Below are 16,304 nucleotides of genomic sequence, written 5' to 3' on the forward strand. Positions count from 1 at the left end.
GCGTCCGGGGAATCGTAAAGAACGACGGCAGTGGTCTTGGGCGTCGCACACGATTGATGGTTTGAACACGTGTACGGTTAACTCTATTAAAAAGCAATATCCGTAGAATTGCTATAAATGGTATTGGTGTTACACTACGTATAACTTAAAATGGTTTCTTCACGTATCACATTCAGATGCGCAATTTCAGGTATTCTAAAAAAAATAAAAATAAAAAATAAATGTAGTTTTGTTGAAAATCAACTAATTTGTTAAATTATAATATAAATGTTGCTACTAAATATAAAATACCCAAATAAATATTATTTATTATTTTAATTGATTATGAATAAAACAATTTTAAATATAATATACAAAATTAAAGTTTTAAATATATTACTTGCTTAAGTTATAAAATATATTCTAATAAATTCTTTTTAAAATATATGAATAACATCTTGAACTATTGCTTTTGATAAAGTTGAAAATTATAACAAAATGTTGTTTATAAATCTTAATCATGAACTTCGAACTCTATTATTTGCGTAATTCAATTAGAAATATACTAAATTAAAAAATAATTGTTTAATTGTCTATATTTTGTCTGAGAGAAAACTATGGATAATACGACTAGCTTAAACCTCTCAACTACTGTGAAGATCTTCTTAACTGTTAACACCTTATAATAAAAAAAAAATAGAGTAAGATTTACTGCTGGTAGTGAACTTTAAAACTACAGATTTATTCAGATAGTAATACAAATTGTAAAATAAAAAATTATTTCTAACTTTTTAAGTGAGAACTTTCAATACAGTACGTACCTAATAAATAGAATTATAGAATTTCATACATAAATTTTTATATATTGTCTATCGGTAACCTCAACAATCAAAACAATAAACAACTCTATACATTTTGCCATCATAGTTACTGAAATAAATATAATTTAAAATGAAATTTCTGTATTATTTTTTTTTACTACGTTTTAAAGTAGTTTTATAAATTATATTGTATTGGTATTAAAATGATGCTATCTACAGTTAAAAAAATATGATTTTTACTATATGGCACATTGTAATTATATGATCGAAGATATATTTTAATATATAAAATGATTAATTTAATAATGAAGTTTTATGTAATAAAAATAAAATACAATTGATAATATTCAATAAATTAAAAATTAAAATATTTTTTTTTTTTTAAAGATATTTATTTTTTTTTTGTTATTCAAACTTTAAACATTATTTATAAATGATGAAAAAGTTAAATTATTGTAAATTTAACTTCATTTAACTACTGGTTTCAAGCAAATTATATGATAATCAAAAAGATAGAATTACATTTAACCCTTTGAAAACGTTTAAAAATGTATTTATTTATTGAACATTTTTAAAAATAAAAATTGTTTAACATTCTAAGAACATTTTAATTACATACTGCGAGGACTTCTCGTTTTTCAAAATGTCTTAATGACCATATTTCCTTTAGACATGGATGTTAATCACGTATTTCAGGTGCCATTAGCGTGAACAGATTTCCCGGAGGAATATCACGGAGTAAAATACAACGTTCACCAATACATTTCTGAATGCTCTTATTACTACTCTGACAGCAGTAACTTGCTATGCTCTAATCAGGTTGTTATAGATTTTAGCAATTTTTATATTCTCCCTTAGTTCAAATTGAAGTGGAATGTAATAAAATTTACTGTCTAGTCACTACAGATATAGTCGAAGTCTTACTTGATGTGTTTCAGAAATGTGAAGTGCGAGGAGTCAAGCTTGACCCAATTTTCTGCAGGACTAATACTCTGTGCTCTTTACTTTAAACTCAGGAATCCAAAAAGCCTACTTTTGGATAAGCATTATCGTTTCAGTTTCGTTGTGAACAACCGTATTCCTGTTAATGTATCCTTTGATCCACTTTGGAGAACATTGTGTTTAGCAGCTTTTCAATTAGTTGGCTGTATTGGCATTCGCCAATCAAAACCAGATCATCTGCAAAAGGTATAGGTAGCGTTCAACATCTGGCGTATTTTTATTAAGCAGGTCGTCAAAAAATATATTACCCAATGTAAGTCAGAGCCTTTGTGGAACGCCCCACGTTATACCTTTTGTTATCTTCAAGTTCTAGACAAATATGTACCCGATTGTATTAGATAAATAATAAATATACATATTTTATATTAAATTCCAAAAGTTAATTGTTGGCTCTTTATACGAATATCGAACGTGAACTAAGAGATTTCAATTCAAAAGATATAATTAGAGAAAAACAATTATTAATAATAGGTTTTATATAGAGTAGATTCTCTATCAACCACCGAGTGAAAAATATGTAATTATTATTTACTAATAATTAATACGAATTTATTCACTATTTCATCTGAAACGGACTAAATGTTATATATTTAGAAATATGGAATATTAGGTACATTTTATATTAAGATTGGTGCTTAAGATTTATACTTTTGTAATGTAACGGATCCTAGGGGGGGGGGGACAATTACGTTCTAAGTTGGTAAATAAGAGTTAATAATAGATTGGAGTGTGACTGCAAACGTTATATGTAACGTATAATTTGATATAAAATTACATTCACTACCTATTCAAAAATATTTACTTTTTTAAATTTTAAGTAGGACAATGAATATATTGTAAATATTTAACTATACAATGTTGTTATTTTTGAATTTGTATCTAACATTGTCTTTAGGAACAGTAAAAATACTTCAATCATAAACGTTCAGGATGCTTTAGTAGCAGATTAAACCTAGTTGATATTTTATAAAAATCCGAAAATTAATAATAAGTTAATCGTTTTTAAAATAATAAAAAAAACAATAAAAAATGTACCAAGAAAAACTGGAATATTTTTGCAAAACCGTCTTCTGATAAAATTGATTTTTTTGTTGTTGTTATTGTTGTTATGCAATCAATAAAGAATAACCTTGCGGTAGAAATGTTTACAACATAATATGTATATTAGCATTTTCTAAATATGAATAATAAATGAAAAATCTACATTTTTGAACATTTATGTTTTTTATCAGTAAGTCATAAAGCTTAAAAATGATGTACAAAGTTTTTCATAAGTATTTTCTTACGGAAAAATTTCACAATTATTGTAAGTATTTAAAGCAAAAATTTGATATTTATTTTGTAGGAGAAAATGTTTAATATTCTAAACTTAAATATACGACGAAGTCTTTGTAATCGGGATACAATATAAATTTTATATAAGTATCTAAAAATCTTAAAAATATAAATTTATATATTCAAAATGTTTAGATTAATTGTAAACTATTTAAACCATTTTATGATACATCGGTATAATTTTATAAGTAAGTAATAAAAATATATGATGTATTAAAATAATTTATAATTATTAAATAATATGCTATTATGTAATGTTTTGGCGAAAATTAGTTTAACCTAGTTTCCATATTACTCACTGAGATAAATATAAATTTTAAAATATCCTTAGGAATAGAAGCTGACATGTGCTGTGTTCACTTGAAATTGTTTTTTTATATATAATAATACAAATATATCCTCGTAATAATGAATACAGTTAATTTTAATTAAATAATTTCGTAATGGACACGGTGAATTCAAATTTAACACATCCATCAAGTAAATATCTGCTTAACCTAATGAGACAGGCATGCATTAGAAATTTACTATACAGCAGATTGACTCCCAGAGCTTTTTTATTATTTACAAATCATTAATACGAAATTAAAATAAATTAACTCGACGAATTTTAAAATTTGCATAAGATCTTTTACATCTCAGAATATATTATATTAACAATAATATTGGACAATATTGGCAAGAAACCAAATAAATACTTCGATGAATAAAATTTTCAGTATATTAACAATATTTTTAAACAGGTAAACCTGACGGTTTATTTTATTTGATACTAAGTATAGATTCATATTTTAAAAAAGTTTTGATAAACTGTCGTGTTTGTTTTTTCTCATTAAATTATGATGATTTATAATACTGTTCAGTTCTCAAAATATTTCGAAAGATAAAATTATATTTACGTGTCACAATCAACACATTTGTTCGATATGTATTTTACAGTTGAATTAATTGCTTTAGTTTAAGTTTTTATATTCCTTAATTGAAAAATATTTGAAGTAGGTACAGACATCATTAAATAGTTTAAAATTAGATTATTTATTTTTTATTTTTTTTGATAATGAAAAATTTGGATTATATTTAAGAATAATAATATCTTTAAACTTTAAATAGTTTTCACGTACATTTAATAAGAACAAAATGATATGTACAATGTACATATTATTTTTAAATTTCTCTATAAATACTTCAGTATGAAAATATAATAATCATATAAAAAATACCAACGATAATTTCTATGTATAATGAAATTTGTTTATAATATTTAAAATTTTAAAAATTATATTAATTTATAAATTGCATAAATTTGAAACATATAATAATAGTGGAATACTATGTTTGCTATTACGAGATCTATAACTTTGGTGAAATTTTAAAATACACAACATACAATTCTAAAATAAAATAGTATTTTTGAATATAAAGATGAGGTATTATTCATACATAAATGATGTTGTATCATATATGTATGCAGAAATGTATATCATTATCATTATTAAATAAAATAATCGTCGGATCTGTTATTGATCACGAAAACAATACCAACTAGTTCATACGCTGTAGAAATGTCATTTTATTCTATAACTATTTCCAACTTTAAGTAAACAATAAAGAGGAATGTTAGCTAAATTAAAAATCATGTGGTCTATCGTCTTTATTTGGTAAATGTATAAATTACTTAGATATATCATTAAATAACACCTTTCATATATTAACACCATAGCATATTATGTATGAAAAAAGTTTAATTTCCTTTTTTAACTTGTTCATGAGTTCATATCAGTTATTTTAAGTAATAAAAATTACGTCTTGATAACGACGTCTGTTTTTTGAGAAAGTGTTTTCTTATAACTTATAAGGTATGAAGTTGCGCCACACTCGTTCCTCTACTGACGACGCACTTTTGTATGCGAATGGCTTCCTTGATCAATGTATCTATGTTGTTACCTTTAAGACTTGATTTCAACAACATAAAAAATATTGAATAATCTCAGGAATATGTTAATAAAATGAATACTGTAGATTTTTTATAGAAAATTACCTTTTTATATTACACTTTTTTAAATGCATAAATATCGCGTATAGCATGTTAACAGCCTACTCCTTGTATAGGTATATCGCACATCAATTTTTACTTTAAATAATTTAAATACAATACTTCAAAATAAAGATTAAGAGATTAAGATTATTATTTATAATTATATATTCCCGTACACCCGCGATCTCGAATGTGTATTTTCTCATATGTCTATTGTAGTAAGGCTTAGGTTAGGTTATTATTATTATTATTATTATTATAGCATGATTTCAGGTAGCCACATAGGTAATAATATTTTCGTAATAGTCGGGCTGCGGTGAAGATGCAAACTTCTCTCTCTCACTCTCTCTCTCTCTTTCTCACTCTACATCGAAAAACATAATAAAACCGATAAATTATTATTAAAGCGAAATAAGTAGACGTGCGCGTATAGCCATCGAGTTGCGCGGTGCAAACGAATTGTGTCCCAAGATCCCTTTTTCATACAAATTGCGTCCTGATAATATTAAACAACTATATTAATTGCGGCCCGATAATATTTAATAACTATACTAATTGTAGCGTCCGTTGTAAATACATTATTTTCTTTCCCATTTGAAAGAAATTTAAGACTCGATAACAACATAAAATAAATATTATAAATATTATATTGCTTAAGGTATGTTAAAAATATTGTTTTCATCGTTAAACATAAAAATAAAATAATAAAAAATATAAAGTTATAATGTGCAAGTTATATAATATTATATGTTATTATAATATTATTTATGGCTCGGAAAAAATTTGAACGATACGGTTTTGACAAAATCAAAACGGACAAAACGTGTTATTTCGTTTACGTCGTATTTAATCACTATATTCTTATTTTAACAATAATTATTGTTTTTAATATATTTCACATCCTATTTTCTTATAATTAAACTACTATTGCGAATTTTTATGCGAGTATATTTTTGTGCGTTTTTAAGTATTATGTTAATAAAGTTGTTGATATTTGAATGAGCAGAATAAAACATACCGTTGACATACCTAAGCTTCATATAGCTATTTTTTGTTGTCCGTGTAATTGAACTCAGTAGTTTTTAAATATTATCGGGACGCAACGGGTAGGTAGGTACGTATGTCACAAATCGCAGTTTTTACGTCAGGGACGCAATTCGTATGCAGCCGAGCTGCGGCAGGTTTTGTTCGCGGAACTATACGGAAGTGTAGTATATAATACCTGCAGCTACCTACCCACATAGGTACCAGCTATTATTATACGCAAATTTCGTACCTGTATAAGCCGACGGAATAGCTATATAGTGTATAAGTACTTTTGTAATGTAATTCGTCGGTAAGAGTTCGGGACGCGGCACGTAGCTATACCTACCTATATATATATATATATTATATATAATACTTATCACGCGCAGTTAATTAGAACACTCGCGCACGCGCGCTCCCGATGTGTATATATCGTGTATATAACCATCGTCAACGGTTGGCGGGTGTGAGGGGGCGGAGAAGAATATCGCCGCCGCGCAGTTAAGGGACGAGCGCTGCCATATATATATATAACTATATTATAATATAAATATATATATATATTATAATACAGTCGTCGACGTTTGGTTGTGGCGGCGACGGCGGCTTGATGGAGAGCGGGATGCGAAACGACGGAGTGCCGCGGAAAGGGATGATCGGCGTTCGCGGGATGGGAGTGGTGGGGTAGTTAAGTTTAAAACACCCATCAGTGTGCATTATGCGCGGGCACGCCGAAATCATATTTACGTTTTGACCCCGGCTGTCGGCGGCGGCGTCTGGCGCGGCGGGTCGGCGCGTGCGCTCTGCCGGGTCGTGGGCCAGGCGAGCGCGCGGCGTCATGGCGTCACCGCCGGCTCGGAGCGGCGCACGCGCGACCGCCCCGCGACGCGACGGTCCAGCCCACGGCACGGCGACGGCCACCGACGGGCGACGCCGACCCCGCGACGACCACGACCGCCGCCACAGCGGACGACGCACATATACACAGTGCCGCCGGACGCGCAGACCGTCGGGCGATACGAGCGATACACCGCGGTCGGTTGCTGTTGGGTTTGCACGCGAACTCGCATACACACACACACACACACACACACACTCACACACACACACAAACGCACGCCTACGCGCGAACGTATTGCACGCGCTCCGCGCCGATCGTCACTGTTCACGCGTCACGTGTTCGGAGCGCCCAGACGACGGCGACCCCCGCCTATACCCACGAGCAATAATATTATTGTATTGGGCACTCGTATTTTTCCGAAAATATTTCGTGTACGCGGGTAAAACTGTGCAATATAGCATTATTTTTAACCTCTGACGATAATCTTGTTCGATATACCTACGTCATCGTCATTGCAGCCGTCATGTTGCCGTTCGTCCAGAAATCTACGATTATGGGTTACGGATAATACGTATATTATATACAGCAGTAATAGTCAATAATATTACCTATACATTGTGTTGTGATCGTCATACCGACACGACTGCACGTTTCGATAAGAATATTATAGATAGAAAATAAAAACACCGTTTATTGAAACGACGTTAAAAAACCTCACGTGCTCTCGTCCGGATCGCGGCCTACCATACACGGGTCCCCGCTGCTATCGCACGCCCGCTGCCCCGCACGCGTAGCTGCACAGGATAACGCGTCGTCGCGTGCGACTGCATTGCCGCAAATGGTATGATGACCATGATGTATGGATCGGAGAAAATGATGGCCGGCAAACCGCCGTTGCCCATCACAGCCACCGGACCGTGTTTTCCCGGCCGATACTCGCCGACGTACCGGAACTCTGCGGACCCGATGCGCAGATGTATGGCCAACCCGTCGGTAAGTCAAAAGTCGTATATTTTTTATTTTTCATTTTTTTGATAATTGTTATTGTTATCGTCACTGCCCGGTCCCACGCCATTGCACGTGCCTCTCGCAGCAGCTCGGGATTTATTATTTTTCGAATTTTATTAGGTGTTTCACGTCATTATACGTAGGTACATGCGCCTATGTGGCTATATGCGTTCATAATTAATAACTGTTGTGATAGCGATAATAGTATTTAAATATATGCTCGCATGTACTTAAAAGAGTACATTCTTTATCGATACTTACTTTGCTTATTAACATATTATATATCATGAACAGATTGTAACTGGCACGAAGTATACACACATTATATTATATACCTATAATATTATATTATGCAGTAGGTACAGCATATTAACATATTTTATTATTGTAACGCTTTAATATAGTAATTATGTAATAAATTGAATGTAACCTCTTACGCCAAAAACTGTACGATCACTGAATATAATTTTTCTTAAAAAATAGATATAAGTAGTATATATGCGATTATAACTATATAGATGTTTTGGTTGTTCACAACTTAAAACTATGAATATAATTTAATGTGAAAAGATTATCAGAGTTTAACATGATTTTTAATTTAATAGTTATTATTATATTGTAATTTGTAGATACGTTGAATTTTTGAATTTTATTGTTTTAATTATTTAGAATTGTAGTAAATTATAATTTTAGGTGTACATTAATACATAGGTAATAGGTATTAGAATACATTTTGTATGGAGAACATAATTTAATAAATATATAAGTTATAAAAATGCATTATAAAATATATTGTTTATTAAATATGATGTTTAAGCATTTACCTTTATATATATTTTATACTATATATCAATTTATAATATTTATAGCATTATAGTCACAGTTTTTAACTCAATACGTAAAATATTAGTGCATTGATGCACAAAATACCTCTATTAAAGTACTTTTATTTTATTTCTTTAACTTCGTATAATGTTAAATATTATTTTGTAGACGATTAGTTAGTGGTAAACTGATAACATATTAAATATAATTGATTATAAATTTACCATAGAGGTGTAAACAATTATTAAATTAAGTTATAATGATAAGCACAATTGTGTATAGTATTTACCTAATATGAAAAGTCAAACAATCGGTACTAAATTATTAATTTATAAAAACAATAAAATCAATATTATATAGTGTATATTACAGTTTTTGACAAAATTAAATTATATTTTTAATAATTATTTTATTTAATCCTCATGGGAATTAATTATAGCACTATTAAGTAATAATCATCAATCATTTGTTTTATTAAAAATGAACACTTTCAATCTTTACTTCTAAAGTAATAGGACCTATGTAGTTGATAAATAATGAACTAAAAATAAATACATATAAATGAAGTCGCTCATGTTAGCGATTGTCATTAGTATATAATGATAAATTATAATATTAATTCGAAAAATAGATAAGTTAAGAGTACAGAAATTATCAATAATTCATGAAAACATAAATTTACAATAATAAGCTCATTTCAAATGATATTTTAAAATCCACGATAAGAATTTAAGAAAATCCTATTTTTAAAATACGGTTATTGATTGATTTCTACAGTAATAATTTCTCCATTTATTGTGTTATAATAGGGACGATTTTTTCTGCTCAAAAAAGTAAAATTGATCATTGTAAAACGAATATAGTAGCTATATACGTATATATATGATGAGTGAATAATTAAAAGTAGAAATTAACCGTAAAGTTAATTCCTTAAAGTAAAAGTACAAAGTATCCTATTTAACTATATACCTTGGTAGGTACCTACTATTAAATTTATTGAATAAAATATTAACTATAGAATGATACTTGTTGAGTAATTTTAAATGTTAAGGCTATGGAAAGGTTTAAATATGTTTTTAATTTATTTGAAGCTATACACTATACATACATTACTTTTGCTGGCATAAAGTCTACTGTATCAAATACGTATTAATACAGATTTAGATTCACGAGCATATAGGTTTTAGTACCAACAAATTTTTGTTTATTTTTAATTTATAAATAACTATATTTTAATATTTGTATTAATTTAAAGTGTTTTTTACACATGTATCGTTTATAGGGTACCAATAATTTATTAAAAGCAGAATATACACCATGTATAACCTATAAAATATGTAAAAAACGAATAGCATATTTTATCACGTTATGTGAAAACTGCAGGAAGCTATAGATTTAATATATTCTAATCTTTTAAATATTTTTATGTTTGTTTATATTATTTTATTTATAATTAAAAAAAAAAAACAACAGTAGATAGATATTAAAATATAGCAATAAAAGTCTATTTTTTAAGCATTTTCATGGTTTTTATATTATCACTAAATATACTGTTTTCTTCAGAATTAGTTTCATTTTTTTCTAATTCCTTTAATCTGTTCATCATACTCATGTTCTCTTGTTGAAGTATGGCAATCTGTTGCATTACGGTATCATATTCTTCCTCTAACTTTGTTAACTCTATTTTTTCTGAGATAACTTCGGTCATATTCGTACGTATAAATCTATTTAAAATAGTGTATATATTTTAATGTCGTATAGGTATTACGTATTTTAAATTGTAGCATTAAATTTTTATAAAATGTACTAGGTTTATAAATTATTTATAACTGTAAATGATAAAAGACTAATATTTTACTGTAGGTATAAAAACAAACGAATCAAAAAACTAAAATACATATTATATAGAATATATTAAATCCTTATATAGTGAAATACATAGTTACAAAGAATAACTATAGTAGGAAATAATTTTGCTTTTTAATTTTTCCGTAAAGTATTATTATTTTCAATAAGTATTGAAATTAAAACATTAAACTTTAAATGAACCATGGTGGCATATCACAAATTAAGAAGGTTCTAAGTTTAATTGTTTTCTTTTCAAAATCTTAAATGGAAAATTGAAAAAAATACTTTATTTCAGTTTAATTTTTTTAAAGTAATGTGCTTGAACATCTTGAGATTATAAAAATTCGAAAATGTGATAACCCAAAAAATCGTATTTTTATCTATAACTATATACCTAATCTATAAATAGTTCTCTAATACAATCTAAAATCCTAAAATCCTATTTACTTTCAATGTTTTTAAATTCGGTAGAGAGAAATTATAATATGTTACTATATGTTTGTATAATGATAAAGCGTTTAATGAATAAAATATATTAAGTAAAGTATCTATGTACACATAAACTTTATTTAAATAATTTAAACATCAACACATCTATGTAAAATATTTTATAAACTACCTATACTTGCCCCATTGTTTAAACGGCCAAGTTCTAGTGGGTTTTATAATTTAACTAACTTAAGTTTATATAGTTCAGAAGGTAAAACAACTAATAAATATAAAACAAGTTCTGATGATCAATTTTTAAGATTTGAAGTTTGAACCGTTGTGGGATAAAAGTTAACTATAATTAATATAAATTTATGAATTAAGTTAATTGATACCACGCAAACAGATAATATTTACATTCAATTTTTAACCCATATAACCCTCAATATTTTAATTTCTAATAGAATATAATAAATTAAATGACATATTTTGTGTATAATTATTACAAATATAGTTTTGGTTCTTTAAATTATATTGCTTAATATACAAAAATCATAATATCTTTCATTAAAAAAAATCGTTATAAATACTCGAGAGGATCAATCGGTTTTTCGTTCATTTCATACAATTGCTTTAATACAGCAGTTATTTTAACAATAACGCCAGTTTTTTCTAAATAATTTGTAAATTCATCAGTTATTCTATTGATTGGATGACAACATGTTTGATTCTGTAACTTAGAAAAAAATTTAATATTAGTCAATTTATTGTAGGTAGTAGATACTTAACTATAAAAACCATTAGGGATATTTGAACCAGAAAATGTTTATTATTATTATATACTTATATTTTATTACAGATAATGTCTAGAATAATTATGTAAATACTCAAAAGTGTAGAGCTATATATACAAAATAAATGTCATAAAATCCAGAAATTATCAGCAATACAATATTAATAATTATTATTTATTTATTTTTGTAAACAAACTGAGTATAATAAATTATTTTATTAACTTGTTTCTTTCATGTTTAAAGTATAAGTATGTTAGTGACATTTCATAAATATTAAAATCGGTATATTTATGTTTATTTTGTTTTTTAAAAACATTTTAAATTTATTTATGAAATCGAAGGTTATAAAATATGGTTAGCAAAGTTATTATAATTCTGCAATCTTGATATTTTTTTTTTGAGAAATCAAAATTTGCCAAAAAGAACCATTTTGATTATCCTAATATAATATTTATTATTATACAATGATAATAAATTTATAGCACAGATTGTTGTACATACGTGTTGCTCAGTAGAATCATTTCCAGGCATAATAAAAAACAATTTATTGTTGATCTCTAATAGTCTAGCTAAAACGTTTAAAATATTTGTATGCTATTATCAATAAAATTCACATAAAATAAACCATTGAATGTCCAATGATTTTTTGTTTATATGTAATATTTATAGTAGGTATATTTTATATTTAATATCTAAATGATTCCCATGGTTATTGTTTTTTAATAAAATCAAACCAAGTAAATATAAGACATTTACAAAATCATAAATAAGTTTTACAGAAAAAATACCAAATGTTATACGACTTTTATGAGAGCGAAGATAAGTTAAACGAGTGTTTCGGTTCAGCACAATATATAGGCGAGTATAAAATATATACACAAAAGTTTGTATTTATTTGCGAACTTTCGTTCGTATATTCGTTTATCGATTTCGACCCTACTTGTACAAAACAACGCATACATCAACAATATACCATGTTACATACTATGTTCCTCACTATATGTATATTATTATAATGTTTGAGGGGACGTAAAGTTTTCCATTCGTTATAGGTAATATCAAATATGTATATTTACCTAATATATTCAAGTAATGCAAACATCTAGCTGGTATGTTAAAAAGTATTCTCTAAAAGTGTTTATAGTTAAACAAATTTTTTAGATCGATACAGATTTCACCATCCTTGTATAGTTAATTAATATCATGTTATCACTTACAACATATGGTGCAAATAATGCTTCTGAGTTATACTATATAATATATATTTAATATAAATCACGCAATACAATTTATAATATTATATATACACTGTATATTATACTTATATAGATATACTATATGATTATTTGTTTATATATGTATAAAAGTAGGTACGTAAATATTTTAAAATGACATTATGAATAATTAAGTCATATGTTTTTATCTAAATATATTATATTATTTATATTATAGGTACATTAAAGTAAATATTTAAGTAAGGCAACTCTCAATTTAACTATAATTGCACAGTGTTAACATTAGAATTTCGCTCATGCAATTACATTTTATTGTACTTCACATATATCCGCGTATCTAACATGTATGGTTTTTATTTAGTTCAAACAATTAATTAACAACGCAATCAAAATAAATCGTTCGATACGTTAAAATAATATTTATAAGAATCTACCTATAGTACCTACCTGCCAATAATACATTTAAAAATGCATTAATTCACTCGTGTAAATGAGGGTTAATGATGATTGATGATTATGTGACTTAATTATGGCGATTAAAAAGTATGAAATATAATCACAATGATTAGCATTAAACATATTTAATATTAACGTTAAATATAACTTTTAACACTGAGATGTGTATAAAAGAGGAGTTAATATAGAATAAGTTTAAAATTATAATTTGTTTAGGTTTTAATATTTTTAAAATAATCAAACATAAGTATTTCAGACTAACTCTAAGAAAATAAGTATAAATAAATTTGGCCATCCAAATATATATATAGCAGATACTGGTACTAATGGTAAAATAATTTGTTATAATGCGGTGTTGTAGACACAATATTCGCATATGCATTATATATAAAGTCCAAATTTTAATAAGCAAAATTATGAGTCAGATCGATACTCTAATAGTACCTAAGTATATCGAAGCCTAACAAATTTTCATTAATAAATATCAGAAAAAATAAGTTTTCAAAATATTTTTTCTACACATTATATTAAATACCTGTATTAATTTATTATTTTTAAAAATATTAGCTAAATAATAAAAAGTAAGAACTTTAACAGGTTGTTTATATACATTTATACTTTTAAAGGATTATTTATAATGAATATATATAACATACAATTTTTATCTTAAATAAAAATAGGGATATGTAGTGTTTTAATACATTTTAAAATAATGATTTTTTTTTTGTAAGAATGACTATAGTAGGTTAGATTATTTAACCAATAAGTGTAACACCATTATTATAGAAGATTTGAATTTTTTTTCATTTTTATGAAATCCAGTACAAAGTATTAAGTAGGTTTAGGCAGGACCGGCTTAAGGCACGTGCAAGCGGTTTGTCATCACCGGGTAGTAATTTTAAGTGAATAATTAGGGGTGAAATTTTAATTTTAGAAATTATGGATTTATGAGTTATGGTGCATAATATAATAAAGGAAATTACATTCTTCATATTTCTATAATATTCATTACGAGATATTTTTTGGACATAAAGTAAATTTGCATTTGAATAAAAAGTATATTTATTGTATATTTATTTATTTGTATGTAAATGTATTATAACTTAAAGGGCGGAACATTTTAAAATTGCACCGGGTTAAAAAAGAAAAATACCCAAGGCCAGCCCTGAGTTTAGGTTTAGAATTTAGACATGAATTGTCATCAGCGTATATACCATATATGTATATACATATTAATATACGAACGTACTCGCAACAAATACTTCTATATAATACTGTAATAATATTCATATTATTATATACCTAAGCAATGTACCTAAAGGCAACCTTTATGTATACGAAAATGCTACACGTGATTGTATATAGACGACGAATGACAATGCGTGACGCGCAGTAATGATATACGAGCTGTAATATATTTTATACGTTGACGGATGCATAAATGACATACTTTTTGTGACGTCGGTAAACTTATAATACTCGTGTAGTCTTGAATGTTTATATTTATTTACTATTTGTTGTATAAAATACTATAACACGTGTGTATTGACAATTTTTTATAAGCCTATATGGCTATATGTAAATTGTAAGAACATTAGTTACCATTAATTTGGCTACCTATAGATGCTCACATAATTAATAAGATTAAAAAAAAATAAATACATTTAAGCTTTAAGCGTTTAGGTATGCACCTACCTATGTTCGAAGTAAAAACAATGCGACATGCGTATAATTGTAAGCGAGTAAGACACGGAGAAACGCGTGCAGACTGTAGAAAAAAACCGTTGTACACTCGTGTATCCGTATACAATAAGGTGGCTGAAGAGAGATGTGAAGATAAATAACATTTATATATATGTGGTACAATCCAATTGACATATACGACTCTCATTATAACTTTTTTGAAAATATTTCTTTCACATAATTTTAAGTCGTTACAAAATTATATTTTAAATTTGTTACTCTTTTGAATGATAACAAACATATTTAATTTAATATTCCTAAACAGAATATTATTCAGTGTATTCCGATCTATTAACAGGCCGTTCTAGTTAAAATTAAACACGTACAATGCTCAAGAGATGGCATTAAATTCTATCTCATTGTCTCGTAACGGCCTTCCGTAACCACGCCCATTGTCTCCACAGCGGGGCTACACGCAGTATTCTCGAGAGAGGTACATTATTACTTCACATAGACCCCCGTTTAGAATGTTTCGTGTCATTGCTGTTGACTATTTTCTGCTTATGTCACTTAGATACATAATTTGAACATGATAGTATGATATATGCGTGCTAGCTGATGTTTTTACAAACTAATTATTAATTAAAGCTCCTGCAGTTCCTCTAAATATGTATGGAAATGCATGAAATATAAAAACATTTTATAACACAGTTCTATTTATACTTATTGCATTAATACTTAAGATCTGTATAAAATAGTAAATTTATTACAATTATTTAAATTACTATTAGTTTTTCAATAAACATGGAGTGTATTTATCTATCTTCTTTAAGCGTAACTAATGTTGAGAATTAATATTATAAATGAAAATAAAATATATTACGTTTCCAATTTCGCAAAAATAGAGTACAAATTTTGTAGGTACATGTGTATAGAACACATTTAATTGATTGAAATTCAACATTTAGATTAGAATAAATTAAATGA

The 16,304-nt window shown here is 27.3% G+C and overlaps 1 protein-coding gene across 2 annotated transcripts in view; it reads left to right on the forward strand.

Annotated features, from left to right (window-relative positions):
- The first annotated feature begins 7,198 nt into the window (after window positions 1–7,198).
- LOC112593304 (inhibitory POU protein) overlaps window positions 7,199–16,304 on the forward strand; it is a 37,818-nt gene continuing 28,712 nt past the window's right edge. For both annotated transcript variants that reach the window (XM_025337684.1, XM_025337685.1), the window contains exon 1: window positions 7,199–8,032. In XM_025337684.1, coding sequence (XP_025193469.1) covers window positions 7,883–8,032 — 150 coding nt within the window. In that variant the 5' untranslated portion in view covers window positions 7,199–7,882. The remainder of the gene's footprint in view (window positions 8,033–16,304) is intronic.

The sequence above is a fragment of the Melanaphis sacchari genome, unplaced genomic scaffold, assembly GCF_002803265.2.
Source record: "Melanaphis sacchari strain LSU unplaced genomic scaffold, SCAv2.0 Contig1_pilon_pilon, whole genome shotgun sequence".
In the NCBI taxonomy this organism is placed as follows: domain Eukaryota; kingdom Metazoa; phylum Arthropoda; class Insecta; order Hemiptera; family Aphididae; genus Melanaphis; species Melanaphis sacchari.